The sequence below is a fragment of the Mustelus asterias genome, chromosome 5 (genome assembly GCF_964213995.1).
Source record: "Mustelus asterias chromosome 5, sMusAst1.hap1.1, whole genome shotgun sequence".
NCBI lineage: Eukaryota > Metazoa > Chordata > Chondrichthyes > Carcharhiniformes > Triakidae > Mustelus > Mustelus asterias.
In genome coordinates, this window is record NC_135805.1 from 7,628,764 (window position 1) to 7,645,552 (window position 16,789).

General features: G+C 45.8%; 1 protein-coding gene across 1 annotated transcript in view; it reads left to right on the forward strand.

The window, feature by feature from the left end:
• Nucleotides 1–16,789, forward strand: part of LOC144493944 (dynein axonemal heavy chain 8-like) — a 1,661,706-nt gene that overhangs the window by 1,195,074 nt on the left and 449,843 nt on the right. The window contains exon 66 of the mRNA XM_078213521.1: nucleotides 9,927–10,049. Coding sequence (XP_078069647.1) covers nucleotides 9,927–10,049 — 123 coding nt within the window. The remainder of the gene's footprint in view (nucleotides 1–9,926; nucleotides 10,050–16,789) is intronic.

Genomic DNA, 16,789 nt, shown 5'->3' on the forward strand with positions numbered 1-16,789 from the left:
CAATGCCACCCCCCACGAAAGAATGTTCGTGTTCCCCGGGAAGTCTTCCCCAGGGACTTCACTACCGTCGTGGCTGGCATACCCGGGCCCTGTCCTGCTTCGGAAGCATGCCAGGACCCGTAAGTCTGACCCCCTGGTCGAAAGGGTTCAACTCCTCCACGCCAACCCCCAGTACGCCTATGTGGCGTACTCCGATGGACGGGAGGACACGGTATCTATCCGTGACCTAGCACCCGCAGGTGACTCAGGGACCACTATGGCCCCCAACCCCTCACCTCCAATCCCCAACTTTGTCCCTACAACATCAGAACAACTATTCACTCCTCTCACCCCAGTATACAGCTCGCCTGAGCCCCAGGAGTCGTCACCATGCACTCGACGATCGGACGAGACTACTGATGACAACAATGTACTGGCGCTTGAAACAACACCGCGACCTGAACCTACATCGGAACCAGCACTACAGCGATCGCAGCGGCAGAGCAAGCCTCCAGATAGACTGAACCTGTAAATATTGTTCATTCTGCCTCACCCCCGACGGACTCTTTTTTTAAACAGGGGTGAATGTGGTAAACCACTGTTATCTGTTGTGGTTAACCACTATTAGTTAGTATCTGTTATTACCTGTATATGTGGCACATCCCTGTCGGCTCTGCCCAAAACTCCTCCCCCTGGTCCGGGTATAAAGGCGATGGCTCCTCCCCCTAGCCTTTCGTACGGACCAGATCTCCGACAGGGATGGCTCCAAGTTCTTGTTAATAAAAGCCTATTTGTTCTTGCATATAACTAGTCTTTGCTTGATTGATGGTGCATCAGTTACCCCTTCATAAAACTCAATCAAATTCGTGAGACATGATTTTCCACTCACAAAGCCATGCTAACAGTCCTGAATCAGTCTTTTTCTCTCTAAATATCTGTAGATCCTGTCTCTCAGAATACCTTTGAACAACGTACCCACTACAGATGTTAGGCTCACTGGCTTGTAGTTAGAACAAAGAACAAAGAAAATTACAGCACAGAATCAGGCCCTTCGGCCCTCCAAGCCTGCACCAACTATGCTGCCCGACTTAACTAAAACCCCCTACCCTTCCGGAAACCATATCCCTCTATTCCCATCCTATTCATGTACTTGTCAAGACGCCCCTTAAAAGTCACTAGCGTATCTGCTTCCACTTCCTCCCCCGGCAACGAGTTCCAGGCACCCACTACTCTCTGTGTAAAAAATAATCTGCCTCGTACATCTCCTTGAAACCTTGCCCCTCGCACCGTAAACCTATGCCCCCTGGTAATTGACTCTTCCACCCTGGGAAAAAGCTTCTGACTATCCACTCTGTCCATGCCTCTCATAATCTTGTAGACTTCTATCAGGTCGCCCCTCAACCTCCGTCGCTCCAGTGAGAACAAACCAAGTATCTCCAACCTCTCCTCATAGCTAATGCCCTCCATACCTGGCAACATCCTGGTAAATCTTTTCTGTACCCTCTCCAAAGCCTCCACATCCTTCTGGTAGAATTGATCACAATATTCCAAGTGCGGCCTAACTAAGGTTCCGTAAATCTGCAACATGACTTGCCAATTTTTAAACTCAATACCCGGCTGATAAAGGCAAACATGCTGTATGCTTTCTTGACTACCTTCTCCACCTGCATTGCTACTTTCAGTGACCTGTGTACCTGTACACCCAGATCCCTTTGCCTATCAATACTCTTAAGAGTTCTGCCATTTACTGTATATTTCCTATCTGTATTAGACCTTCCAAAATGCATTACCTCACATTTGTCTGGATTAAACTCCATCTGCCATCTCTCCGCCCAAGTCTCCAACTCATCTATATCTTGCTGTATCCTCTGACGGTCCTCATCGCTATCCGCAAATCCACCAACCTTTGTGTCGTCCGCAAACTTAATAATCAATCCAGTTACATTTTCCTCCAAATCATTTATAGAACATAGAACATAGAACATAGAAAGCCACAGCACAAACAGGCCCTTCGGCCCACAAGTTGCGCAGATAACATCCCCACCTCTAGGCCTATCTATAGCCCTCAATCCCATTAAATCCCATGTACTCATCCAGAAGTCTCTTAAAAGACCCCAACGAGTTTGCCTCCACCACCACCGACGTCAGCCGATTCCACTCACCCACCACCCTCTGAGTGAAAAACTTACCCCTGACATCTCCTCTGTACCTACCCCCCAGCACCTTAAACCTGTGTCCTCTCGTAGCAACCATTTCAGCCCTTGGAAATAGCCTCTGAGAGTCTACCCTATCCAGACCTCTCAACATCTTGTAAATCTCTATCAGGTCACCTCTCATCCTTCGTCTCTCCAGGGAGAAGAGACCAAGCTCCCTCAACCTATCCTCATAAGGCATGCCCCCCAATCCAGGCAACATCCTTGTAAATCTCCTCTGCATCCTTTCAATGGCTTCAACATCTTTCCTGTAATGAGGTGACCAGAACTGCGCGCAGTACTCCAAGTGGGGTCTAACCAGGGTCCTATAAAGCTGCAGCATTATCTCCCGACTCCTAAACTCAATCCCTCGATTAATGAAGGCCAGTACGCCGTACGCCTTCTTGACCGCATCCTCCACCTGCGAGGCCGATTTAAGAGTCCTATGGACCCGGACCCCAAGGTCCTTCTGATCCTCTACACTGCTAAGAATGGTACCCTTCATATTATACTGCTGCTTCATCCCATTGGATCTGCCAAAATGGATCACCACACACTTATCCGGGTTGAAGTCCATCTGCCACTTCTCCGCCCAGTCTTGCATTCTATCTATGTCTCGCTGCAACTTCTGACATCCCTCCAAACTATCCACAACACCACCTACCTTGGTGTCGTCAGCAAACTTACCAACCCATCCCTCCACTTCCTCATCCAGGTCATTTATGAAAATGACAAACAGCAAGGGTCCCAGAACAGATCCCTGGGGCACTCCACTGGTCACTGACCTCCATGCAGAGAAAGACCCCTCCACAGCCACTCTCTGCCTTCTGCAGGCAAGCCAGTTCTGGATCCACAAGGCAACAGCCCCTTGGATCCCATGCCCTCTCACTTTCTCAAGAAGTCTTGCATGGGGGACCTTATCGAACGCCTTGCTGAAGTCCATATAGACCACATCCACCGCTCTTCCTTCGTCAATGTGTTTGGTCACATTTTCAAAGAACTCAACCAGGCTCGTAAGGCACGACCTGCCCTTGACAAAGCCGTGCTGACTACTTTTGATCATACTAAACTTCTCTAGATGATCATAAATCCTGTCTCTCAGGATCCTCTCCATCAATTTACCAACCACTGAGGTTAGACTCACCGGTCGGTAATTTCCCGGGCTGTCCCTGTTCCCTTTCTTGAATATAGGGACCACATCTGCAATCCTCCAATCCTCCGGAACCTCTCCCGTCTCCATCGACGATGCAAAGATCATCGCCAAAGGCTCCGCAATCTCCTCCCTCGCCTCCCACAGTAACCTGGGGTACATCCCATCCGGTCCCGGCGACTTACCAACCTTGATGCCATTCAATAGTTCCAACACATCCTCTTTCTTTATGTCCACATGCTCGATCCTTTCTGTCCACCGCAAACCAGCAGTACAACCACCCAGATCCCTTTCCACCGTGAATACCGAGGTAAAGTATTCATTAAGCACCTCCGCCATTTCTAACGGTTCCGCACAAACTTTTCCCCCTTCACCTTTTAAGGGTCCTATGCCTTCACATCTCATCCTTTTACTCTTGACATATTTGTAGAAAGCCTTGGGATTCTCCTTAATCTTACCCGCCAAGGCCTTCTCATGACCCCTTCTCGCTCTCCTAATTTCCTTCTTAAGCTCCTTCCTACATCCCGTATACTCCTCTAAATCCTTAACACCTCCTAGCTCTCTGAACCTTCTGTACGCCTCTCTTTTCTTATTCACCAGGTTCATCACAACCTTCGTGCACCACGGTTCCCGTACCCTACCAACACCCCCCTGTCTCATCGGAACGTTGTCATGCAGAGCTCCAGACAAACATTCCTTGAAAATCCTCCACTTTCCTTCGGTACTTTTCCCCAAGAATGCCTCCTTCCAATTTACCCGTCTAATTTCCTCCCTGATGACACTGTATTTCCCTTTACTCCAGAGAAACACTTTCCTAGCCTGCCTGATCCTATCTTTTTCCAATGCTATCGTGAAGGAGATAGAATTATGATCGCTATCCCCAAGATGCTCACCCACCGAGAGATCCTCCACCTGTCCAGGTTCATTAGCCAGCACCAGATCAAGTACAGCCTCTCCTCTAGTAGGCTTATCCACATACTGTGTCAGGAAACTCTCCTGGACACACCTAACAAACTCCTCTCCATCCAAACCCCTAGCCCTAGGGATATTCCAATCTATGTTTGGGAAATTAAAATCTCCCATCACGACAACTCTGTTATTCCTACATCTCTCCAGGATCTGTTTCCCCATCTGCTCCTCAACATCTCTGTTACTATTGGGCGGCCTATAGAAAACACCCAGCAAAGTTACCGACCCCTTCCTGTTCCTAACCTCCACCCACAGAGACTCCGTAGTCAATCCCTCCACGGCGTCCACCTTCTCTACAGCCGTGACACTATCCCTGATCAACAGTGCCACTCCCCCCCCTCTCTTGCCTCCCTCCCTGTCCTTCCTGAAACATCTAAAACCCGGCACCTGAAGCACCCAGTCCTGTCCCTGAGACATCCAAGTCTCCGTAATGGCCACCACATCACAATTCGAAGCAGCAATCCACGCTCTAAGCTCATCCACTTTATTCACTACACTCCTGGCATTAAAATAGACACATCTCAGACCTTCAGCCTGAGCACTTCCCTTCTCCATCACTCGTCCAACCTCCCTCTTACCCTGTCTACATTCCTTATCTATTTGCGAGCTAACCTCCTCGCTCTCAGTCCCCTCATTTCGATTCCCTCCCCCCAACCTTTCTAGTTTAAAGTCTCTCCAGTAGCCTTAGCCAACCTTCCCGCCAGGATATTGGTCCCCCTGGGATTCAAGTGCCACCCGTCTTTTTTAAACAGGTCACACCTGCCCCTAAAGAGGTCCCAATGATCCAAGTACCCAAATCCTTGTCCCTTGCTCCAGTCCCTCAGCCACGCATTCATTCTCCACCGATTCTTGTTCTCACTCTCCCGCGGCACAGGCAGCAATCCCGAGATTACTACCTTTGCATTCCTCTTTCTCAGCTGTCTACCTAACTCCCTATATTCTCTTTTCATGACCCCTTCCCTCTTCCTACCTATGTCAGCAGTACCTATATGCATCACGACCTTCGGCTCCTCTCCCTCCCCCTTCAGGATTTCTGGGACTCGACCAGAGACATCCCGGACCCCTGCACCAGGGAGGCAAACCACCATCCGAGAGTCCCGTCTGTGTCCGCAAAAACGCCTATCTGACCCCCTCACCGTAGAGTCCCCAATTAGCACTCCCCTCCTTTCCTTACCCTTTTGCACTACTGGGCCAGGCTCAGCTCCAGAGACACTGCCACCGCTGCTTCCCCCAGGTGGGCTGTCCTCCCCAGTAGTACTCAGACAGGAGTACTTATTATTAAGGGGCACATCCACCGGGGTGCTCACCATCAACCGAGCTTTCTCCTTCCTCACTGTTACCCAGTTACCCTCCTCCCGTGGTCCTGGTGTGACCACCTGCCGATAGCTCCTGTCAATGACCTCCTCACTATCCCTAACCCGGCGAAGGTCCTCGAGCTGCAATTCCAGTTCCCTAACATGGTCCCTTAGGAACCGCAGCTCAACACACCCAGCACAGATATGGTCGTCCGGGAGGCTAGGAGCCTCCAGGACCTCCCACATCCTACATTGGGAACAACATACTGGCCTCACACTCATAATTGCCCTTTTAAACACACAGGGAAAAAAAAAGTGAATGAAAATTTTAAACTTACCTTTCCTCCTCCTGTTTTCTCCAAAGCCCTGCTCTCACTGGGTCTTTTTTTTTAGGTTAGAGGAGGAGGGAGGGTGGGATACTCTACAAGTGTAGAGTATCGGGATTCCTCTCTGTTCCAATTTATCGGGGAGAAAAAAAAATCTCTCTCTCCCAGACCTCCCTGCGCGACCACTTCCGGGTTTAGATATTTTTTAAAAAACCCGCGAAAAAGTAAGTTAAAAAATAAAAGCGCTTACCCGCAGCACTCCTCTCGCGAATCTCTCCCTCTCTGCTGCACTTCCAAGAAGCAATTTTATATATATTACAAACAGCAAAGGTCCCAGCACTGATCCCTGAGGAACGCCACTTGTCACAGCCCTCCATTCAGAAACGCACCCTTCCACTGCTACCCTCTGTCTTCTTTGACCGAGCCAGTTTTGTATCCACCTTGCCAGCTCACCTCTGATCCCATGCGACTTTACCTTCTGCACCAGTCTGCCATGAGGGACCCTGTCAAAGGCCTTCCTGAAGTCCATGCAGGCAACATCCACTGCCCTACCCTCATCAATCATCTTTGTCACTTCCTCGAACAATTCGATCAACCTCGTGAGACACGAGCTCCCCTTCACAAAATCATGTTGCCTCTCACTAATACGTTCATTTATTTACAAGTGGGAATAAATCCTGTCTCGAAGAATCCTCTCCAATAATTTCCCTACCACTGATGTAAGGCTCACCGGCCTGTAATTACCTGGATTATTCTTGCTACCCTTCTTAAACAAAGGAACAACATTGGCGATTCTCCAATCCTCTGGGACCTCCCCTATAAGAAGTCTCACAACACCAGGTTAAAGTTCAACAGGTTTATTTGGTAGCACACGCCACAAGCTTTCAGAGCGCTGCCCCTTCATCAAGTGAGTGGGAGTTCTGTTCACAAGCAGGGCATATGAAGACACAAACTCAATTTACAAAATAATGGTTGTAATGTGAGTCTTTACAGGTAATCACCTGTAATCATATAACAGGTAATCAATAACAGGTAATCATTGATTACCTGTAACGACTCACATTCCAACCATTATTTTGTAAATTGAGTTTGTGTCTTTATGTGCCCTGTTTGTGAACAGAACTCCCACTCACTTGATGAAGGAACAGCGCTCCGAAAGCTACTGGCTTGTGCTACCAAATAAGCCTCTCTTGTCCTTGAGTGGGCCAACCCTCTCCCCGGCTACCCTCTTGCTCTTTATATATGTATAATAAGCCTTGAGATTTTCCTTAATCCTGCTGGCCAATGCTTTTTCAGGACCCCTTTTAGCCCTTCTTACTTCTTGCTTAAGTTTCTTTCTACTTTCCTTGTATTCCACATTTGCTTCGTATGTCCCCAGCCTCCTAGCTTTGACAAATGCTTCCTTTTTCTCTTTAACTAGGCTCACAATATGTCTCGTTATCCAAGTTTCCCAAAACTTGCCATACTTATTCTTCATCCGTACAGGAGTGTGCCGGTCCTGAATCCCTATCAACTTACACTTGAAAGCCTCCCACATGCCAGATGTTGATTTGCCCACAAACATCTGCCCCCAATCTACATTCTTCAGTTCATGCCTGATATTGTTGTAATTAGCCTTCCCCAATTTAGCACCTTAACTTGAGGACTACACTTATCTTTATCCATCAGTACCTTAAAGCTTATTGAATTGTGGTCACTGTTCCCGAACTGCTACCCTACTGAAACATCAACCATCTGGCCGGGCTCTTTCCCCAATGTCCGATCCAGTGTGGCCCCTTCCCTCATTGGACCATCTACATACTGTTTCAGGAAGCGCCCCTGGATGCACCTTACAAACTCTGCCCCATCCACGCCCCGAGCACTAAGTGAGTCCCAGTCAATATAGGGAAAATTAAAATCTCCCACCACAACAACCCTGTTACTTTTACACCTTGCCAAAATCTGCCTACGTATCTCAAGCTTTTCCCTGCAGCCCTTGTTTAACAAAGGCACAACATTTGCCACCCTCCAATCTTCAGGCACCTCACCCGTGGCTATCAGTGATTCAAATGTCTCTGCTAGGGGACCCGCAATTTCCTCCCTAGCCTCCCTTTAATGTCTTACACTTCATCAGGTCCTGGGGATTTATCTGACTTGATGTGCTTTAGAACTTCACTGTAATGTGTACACTCCTCAAGACATCACTATGTATTTCCCCAAGTTCCCAACATCCATGTCTTTCTCAACAGTAAATACTGATGAGAAATATTCATTTAGAATCTCACCAATTTCCTGTGGATCCACATATAGATGACCTTGTTGATCCTTAATGGATCCTATTCGATCCCTGGGCACTGTTTTGTCCTTTATGTATTTCATAGAATCATAGACCCTACAGTGCAGAAGAAGGCCATTTGGCCCATCGAGTCTGCACCGACCACAATCCCACCCAGGCCCTACCCCCATAACCCCATGCATTTATCCTAACTGATGCTTCTGATAATAAGGGACAATTTTAGCATGGTTAATCCACCTAACCCACACATCTTTGGACTGTGGGAGGAAACCGGAGCACCCAGAAGAAACTAACACAGACACGGGGAGAATGTGCAAACTCCACACCGACAGGGACCCAATCCGGGAATCTAACCCAAGTCCCTGGCGCTGTGAGGCAGCAGTGCTAACCACTGTGCCACTTTGGATTCTCCTTTGCCTTATGTGCCAAAGCAATCTCATGTCCTCTTTTTGCCATCCTGATTTCTCTCTTAACTCTCCTCTGACAACCTCTCTACACTTCAAGGGATCCACTTGATCACAGCTGCCTATGCATGTCAATGCCTTCTTTTTGACCAGGGCCTCAATGTCCCGAAACATCCAGGGTTCCCTACTTCTACCAGCTTTGCCCTTCACTCTAAAAGGAATGTGCTGACCCTGAACCGTGGTTAGCACACTTTTGAAAGCCTCCCACTTACCAAACATCCCTTTGCCTGCCAACAGACTCCCCCAATCAACTTTTGAAAGTTCCTGTCTAATACAATCAAAGTTGGCCTTATCTCAATTTAGAATTTTATCTTTTGGGCCAGACCTATCATTCTCCATTACTACCATAAAACTAATGGAATTATGGTCACTGGTCCCAAAGTGATTCCTCACTAACACTTCTGTCACCTGCTCTTTCATATTTCCCAAGAGGAGGTCAAGTTTTGCCCCCTCTCTAATCAGGCCATCCACATGCTGAATAAGAAATTCCTTCTGAATACACTCAACAAATTTCTCTCCATCCAAGCCCCTAATACTATGGTTGACACTGAGGGGCAATTTTAGCGTGGCCAATCCACCTAACCCGCATATCTTTGGACTGTGGGAGGAATCCCATGCAGACACAGCGAGAACATATAGGTTCCGCACAGACAGTGACCTAAGCTGGGAATCGAACCCAAGTCCTGGTGCTGTGACGCAGTAGTGCTAACCACTGTGCCACCACGCCGCCCATATGTTTGCAATATATTCCTGCATGTATGTTCCTGCAATGCATCCTGTAGATTGTACACACTGCTGCTATATGCATTGGTGGTGGAGGGAGTGAATGGTTTTGGAAGGGTTGCCAATCAAGTGGACTGCTTTGTCCTGGATGGTGTCAAGCTTCTTGAGTGTTATTGGAGCTGCATTGTAAACATTTTATAGCCTGAAATGTTTACTTCTCATTCCTCAATTTTTTGTAACTATATCTTGGTTGTCCCTATTATGTATGGTTCCTCCCAATGCATGATTGAAATCAATAAGATTGCTTATTCATATGTTCACACCAAAATCTAAAGCTATGGCACTCACTCACACAGTCACAGATATAAACACAATCAAGAAAAGTACCGTAGAAAAGAATAGTGCATTCTTACTGGCACCAAACTGATTCAAGTTTATGTTTTTAAAGTTATGAATATGACAATGCCTGGGCATCACAGCATCCCCCATTTTTCATTATGTTTATGACACTTTCTTTGTGACATTTCAATGGTTGTAAACAAATATGTTCCAGGTCCCAAGCTACGAATTCCTGACTGAAAAATTGCAGTTTTATCAGGGACAACATAATGAAGGTGTCCGATCAGGCTTTCTTGATCTTGTCTTCTTCAAAGATGCGATGACACACCTGGTCAAAGTAAGATTTTAAACTTTGAGCTAATCAAATATATATATCTACTGAATGGAGCAGGAAAGAAATAAAATAAAGTTCCTGAAATACATTTCAGTATCTTCTGTAAGCATTCTCAATTTTATTCCGATCTATTTACCTTTTCATACACTATGGGTGAGATCTCTGGCTTCCCCTCAGCATTTTTCTCGGCAGCGCACCATTTGCTGGTGGCGGGATCCCCGAGTCCCCCTTAAAAACAGAGGTTCAAACAGCAGGGATACAGGCACAAAAAAACAGTTTTATTGTTGTGGGTCTCAGATGTGATCCGGACTTCTGGCAGTGATAGAAGCAAGGATGTTGGTTAATTTTTATTGAATATTATACTAACTAAGTACAAAAGAGACTTGTAGAACATAGAACAGTACAGCACAGGAACAGGCCCTTTGGCCCACAATGTTGTGCAGAACATGATGCCAAATTAAACTAATCCCTTCTGCCTGCCCTTGGTCTATATCCCTCCAATCTTTGCATATTCATGTGCTTATCTAAACGCCCCTACAGTATCTGCCTCCACCAAAACCCTGGCAGCATGTTCCAGGCACTTACCACTCTCTGTGCAAATTACCTGCCCCTCACATCTCCTTTGAACTTTCTCTCACTCTCACCTTTAGTGCTTGTCCCCTAGTGTTAGACAGCACTAGACTCTGTACAGAATTATCTCGCTTCATGCTCCTTTTTCATAGAATCTTATCTCATTAACAATATGGACAATGGGGGTGATTCTCCTAGCCCACTGTGCTTTTCTAGCAGCGCAGTGGGCCGGGAGACATCCGTACAGGCTGTTTTGCAGGCTTCCCGATAGGCGCCGGGCCTTTGCACATCTCCCAGCTGAAGATTTCGACTGTAATCAGCTCCATGCCAGAAATCAGCATGGAGTTGATTACGATATGGAAATTTGAATTTCATTGTCATTAGTGGGCCCAGATCTGAAGTCGGGAATGGTTACTCCAGCGGGGTTTACAACTGCTCCCCACTAACAGGGAACCCACTGGGAGGGAAGAGAGGCCATTAAGGCACCCCCCAGGAAGTCAGGCGTAAGGCAGGGTGTCCCTTGTTCAGTGCCACGTTGGAAGCGCCAATCTGGCCCCCTGCCACTGCCTAAGGGGGAATTGGCACTGTCCACCAGGCATCAAGCAGTGCCAAGGGCGTGGGGCCTATTGAGGGGGCAGGGCCTATTGGAGGGTGAACAGTGGGGGTGGGGGTCCCTCTGCCACTCTGCATTCAGGATCATGGGCAGAGGGAGGGAGGACAGCGATCAGAGCTGGCCATTGGGTTGGGGGGAAAAATTGGCAGATGGGGGCTGGCCAAAGATTAGGCTGGCCAGTGATCAGGAGGCCGGTAATATGGGGCCACTGTGCATGTGCCGATTTCCGCTCTGACAGATTGGCGCATGAGCAGTGGACTGCTCAGCACGATGCTGCCGGCCCAATGATTTTCAGAGTGAATGATACTAGGGCAGTCTATGATACACATCATGTCGGAGATTTAATCTAAAACTCATGCCAAAAAATCAGGGGAATTAATCCTGTTTTCACAAATTGGGGGGACTTAGAATTTTTTGGGGGAGAATCCCAGCCGATATATTTATTTATTTAACAATTTATACTATTTTAATTATTTAATCTTTATACCCAGAAATAAATAAAGGATGCAATGCTAAAGGCAATGCAGAAGCAGAAGGACCTTGAGGTATATATGCACAAATCATTGAAGATGGCAGACAAGGTTGGGAAAGTGCTTAATATGGTGTAAGGGATCCTGGGCTTTATAGGTAGAGGCATAGAGTACAAAAAGAGCCTTAAAATTACTTCACACAGTTTGACTTCAACTGATGCATTCTGTTCAAATCTTGTCGCTACACGTTCAAAAGTGTGTGAAGACATTGGAGAAGGTACAGAGATTTTCAAGAATGGTTGTAGGTTTGAAGGACTTCAGTTGCAAGAATAGAGCACTAGAATGGTTCATCTTGGAGGTTTCATAGAGGTGTTCAAAATCAGGAGAGGTCTGCAAAGTGTAATTGCAGATACATTGTCCCCATTGCTGCAAGGATTGGGGACCAGAGCACACTGAATTAAAGTGATTGGCAAAGCGTCAGGGTTGACATTTAAAAAAATGATTTTCGGCAGTGAATAGTTAGGATATGTAATGCAGTGTCCAGCATGTAGTGGAGGCAGATTCAATCAAGACTTTCCAAAGGGAATTGGGATAATTATCTGAAGAAAGAAATGTAGTTTCAGGGAAGAAACAGGGGAGTGGAACTAATTAAGTTGTTGTCACAGAGGGCTGGCATGTAAAGACAGGACCAAATTGTTTTGTTATAATTCAGCACAGAAACTCCAAAGTGTTTTATGAAGCCCACTTGAATCATAAGTTTTGGGCTTTGAATTTGGCTAGGATAAACATGATATGATTCACATCAGGTATGATTCAAATGACCCACTCGGGAGCTTTTATCAAACAAAGTTTATTTAAGAATATAGTTAACATGTATGGAAAGAAAATTAGCAATAACATGTATCAATTACAAACCAAAACAAAACAACCATGATAATGTATAACCCTTAACAAATATATCTCAGATGTTCCAATCAAACAAAACTTCCCATAGACAAGAAACCCTTTCCACAGGTTGAACACAGCAAAGACTAATGCTCACATGATACTGGAACGGAGTTCTTTGGTTGGAGAATTGAAACCCTAACTTCTCAGCTTGTAACTTCTAGCAGCTCTCTGGATACTCAGAACAGTTTAAACAGCTTCTCAGAACAGCAACCAACAGCAGATTTTCTACTCCAGGAAAGCAAGAAGCTTCGCTTTCAGCTAACCAGCAGAATTTCCAAAACCAGGGAGAATTAGAGAAACACTTCTTTCAGTCTGATGTCCACTCCCTTCTGAACTGCTGCCAGCCAAATTAGAAAATGAAACGTTAAATTCACTAGGAAGGAAAAAAAACTGTCCAAAACATATGACCTTCCTCCTAACAATGCAGGGTCATAAAACATCCCAGAGTTAAAACAAACAAACGCCATTTAAACCACTGAAGGAGCAATAAAAGGACTTCTACAGACAACTCGGCAACAATGACATAAACTGAGGCTGGGAGAGTTGCAGAGAACATGATTTAATAAAAAACTCTTGCAAGTACACTGACATCCCACCTCCCTCCCTTAAGAAAAAAATTAACCATCAACATTCAAAGGTGGTTTCATTTTTCAAACCCTTTCAGTTCCACACTACTAGTACTCTACAATAAATATATATACATTTTACAAAATCAAAGCCTGCAAACATAACAGTAATATAGTCAATTTCAGTCCTTGTCTTCGACCATCGAACACTCCTTTTTTTTATCATATTCATGACAAACTGCTTCCTCCTCAATATGCTCCTTCAGTCCTTAATCCTGCGTTGGTTCCAAGTTCAAGCTCAGTTTTGTTGTTGTGATAATAAATTAGCTCTGTTACCATCCTCAGAGAACGAGACAGGATCATCAGGATAACCCATTACATGTGTTCCGCTTCTGGGGGAGGTGGGACCAGTACAAACCAGACAGTCTGCACGTGGGCAGGACTGAAACCAATGTCCTAGGGGGTGTGTTTGCTCGTGCTGTTGGGGAGGGTTTAAACTAATGTGTTAGGGATATGGGAACGGATGCAGGAAGTCAGAGGGAAGTTAAGTGGAGACAGAAACAAAAGACAGTAAGGGGAAAAGTGAAAGGCACAGAAACCAAAGTCAAAAATCAAAAAGGGCCACAGTACAGAGTACAGAGACTATGGTGAGCTCAGTGAATAGGTCCAGTAAGCCTAAGAGAAATAAAACACAGGGAGAGTGTATAAAACATGACCCCGGACAGATGGTCTGAGAATGAAGGGCAGAGAGAAGGGAAGTCTAGATTAAATTGCATTTATTTCAATGCAAGAGGCCTGACGGGCAAGGCAGATAAACTCAGGGCATGGATGGTAAATGGGACTGGGATATTATAGCTATTACTGAAACATGGCTAAGGTAGGGGCAAGACCGGCAGCTCAATATTTCAGGGTACAGATGCTCCAGGAAAGATAGAACAGGAGGTAAGAGAGGAGGGAGGAATTGAGTTTTAATAAGGGAGAACATCACGGCAGTACCGAGAGGGGATATATCCGAGAGTTCGCCACTGAGTCTATATGGGTAGAACTGAGAAATAAGAAGGGAGAAATCACTTTGATAGGATTGTACTACAGCCCCCCTGTAAAATGGGGAATTGAGGAGCAAATATGTAAGGAGATTACAGATAGCTGCAAGAAAAATAGGGTGGTAATAATAGGGGACTTTAACTTTCCCAACATTGACTGGGACAGCCATAGCATTAGGGGCTTGGATGGAGAGAAATGTGTTGAGTGTATTCGGGAGGAATTTCTCATTCAGTATGTAGATGGCTAAAGGGGGGCAAAACCTGATCTCCTCTTGGGAAATAAGGAAGGGCAGGTGACAGAAGTGTTAGTGAGAGATCACTTTGGGACCAGTGACCATAATTCCATTTGTTTTAAGATAGCTACGGAGAATGATAGGTCTGGCCCAAAAGTTAAAATTCTAAATTGGGGCAAGGCCAATTTTGATGGTATTAGACAGGAACTTTCAGAAGTTGATTGGGGGAGTCTGTTGGCAGGCAAAGGGGTGTTTGGTAAGTGGGAGGCTTTCAAAAGGGCATTAACCAGGATTCAGGGTCAGCACATTCCTTTTAGAGTGAAGGGCAAGGCTGGTAGAAGTAGGGAACCCCGCATGACTCAGGATATTGAGGCCAAAAAGAAGGAGGCATATGACATGCATAGGCAGCTGTGATCAAGTGGATCCCTTGAAGAGTATAGAGGGTGTAGCAAAAGAGTTAAAAGAGAAATCAGGAGGGCAAAAAGGGGACACGAGATTGCTTTGGCAGATAAGGCAAAGGAGAATCCAAAGAGCTTCTACAAATACATGAAGGGCAAAAGAGTAACTAAAGAGTCGGACCTCTTGAGGATCAACAAAGTCATCTATGTGCAGATCCACAAGAATGGGTGAGATCCTAAATGAACATTTCTCATTGGTATTTACTGTTGAGAAAGGCCATTAGGGAACTTGAGGAAATAAATAGTGATTTCTTGTGAAGTGGACATATGACAGAGAAGGAGATGTTGGGAGTCTTAAAGCGCATCAAGGTGGATAAATCCCTGGGACCTGATGAAATGTATCCCAGGACATTGTGGGGGGCGAGGGAGGAAATTGTGAGTCCCCTAACAGAGATATTTGAATAATCGACAGCCATAGGTGAGGTACCTGAAGATTGGAGGTTAGCAAATGTTGTGCCTTTTTTTAAGATGGGCTGCCGGGAAAAACCTGGGAACTACAGGCCAGTGAGCCTAACATCTATAGATGGTAAGTTGTTTGAAAGTATTCTGAGAGAAGGATCGACAGGCATTTAGAGAGGCAAAGACAGATTAGGGCCAGTGAGCATGGCTTTTTGAGTGGAAAATCATGTCTCGCGAATTTGATTGAGTTTTTTGAAGGGGTAATCAAGAAGGTAGATGAGGGTAGTGCAGTTTCATGGGATCCAGGATGAGGTAGCCAATTGGATACAAAATTGGCTTGATGACAGAAGACAGAGGGTGGTTGTAAAGGGTTGTTTTTCAAACTGGTTGCCTGTGGCCAGCGTTGTGCCTCAGGGACTTTATTCCCAGGAGCGTAGAAGATTGAGGGGAGATTTGATAGACGTGTACAAGATTTTGATGGGTATAGATAGAGTGAATGCAAGCAGGCTTTTTCCGCTGAGGCTAGGGGAGAAAAAAACCAGAGGGCATGGGTTATGCGTGAAAGGAGAAAAGTTTAAAGGGAATATTAGGGGGGGCTTCTTCACGCAGAGAGTGGTGGGAGTGTGGAATGAGCTGCCGGATAAAGTGGTAAATGCGGGGTCACTTTTAACATTTAAGAAAAACTTGGACGGGTTCGTGGATGAGAGGGGTGTGGAGGGATATGGTCCAAGTGCAGGTCAGTGGGACTAGGCAAAAAATGGTTCGGCACAGACAAGAAAGGCCAAAAGGCCTGTTTCTGAGCTGTAATTTTCTATGGTTCTATGGTTCTATGGGATCGGTGCTGGGTGCACTGTTATTTGTTATTTATACTAATGATTTGGATGAAAATTTAGGAGGCATGGTTGGTAAGCTTGTAGATGACACCAAGATTGGTGGCATAGTGGACAGTGAAGAAGCTTATCTAGAATTTCAAAGGGATTTTAATCAATTGGGCCAATGGGCTGATGAATGGCAGATGGAGTTTAATTTGGATAAATGTGAGGTGATGCATTTTGGTAGATCGAATCGGGGCAGGACCTACTCAGTTACTGATAGGGCATTGGGGAGAGTTATAGAACAAATTGATCTCGGAATACAATTTCATAGCTCCTTGAAAGTTTAGTTTCATTGGTCAAAACATTGAATACAGGAGTTGGGACGTCTTGTTAAAGTTGTACAAGACATTAGTAAGGCCACACTTAGAATACTGTGTACATTTGTGGTCACCCAATTATAGAAAGGATATTATTAAACCAGAAAGAGTGCAGAAAAGATTTACGAGGATGCTACTGGGACTTGATGGTTTGAGTTATAAGGAGAGGCTGGATAGACTGGGACTTTTTTCCCTGGTGCGTAGGAGGCTTCGGGGTGATCTTTTAGAGATCTATAAAATAATGAGGGGCA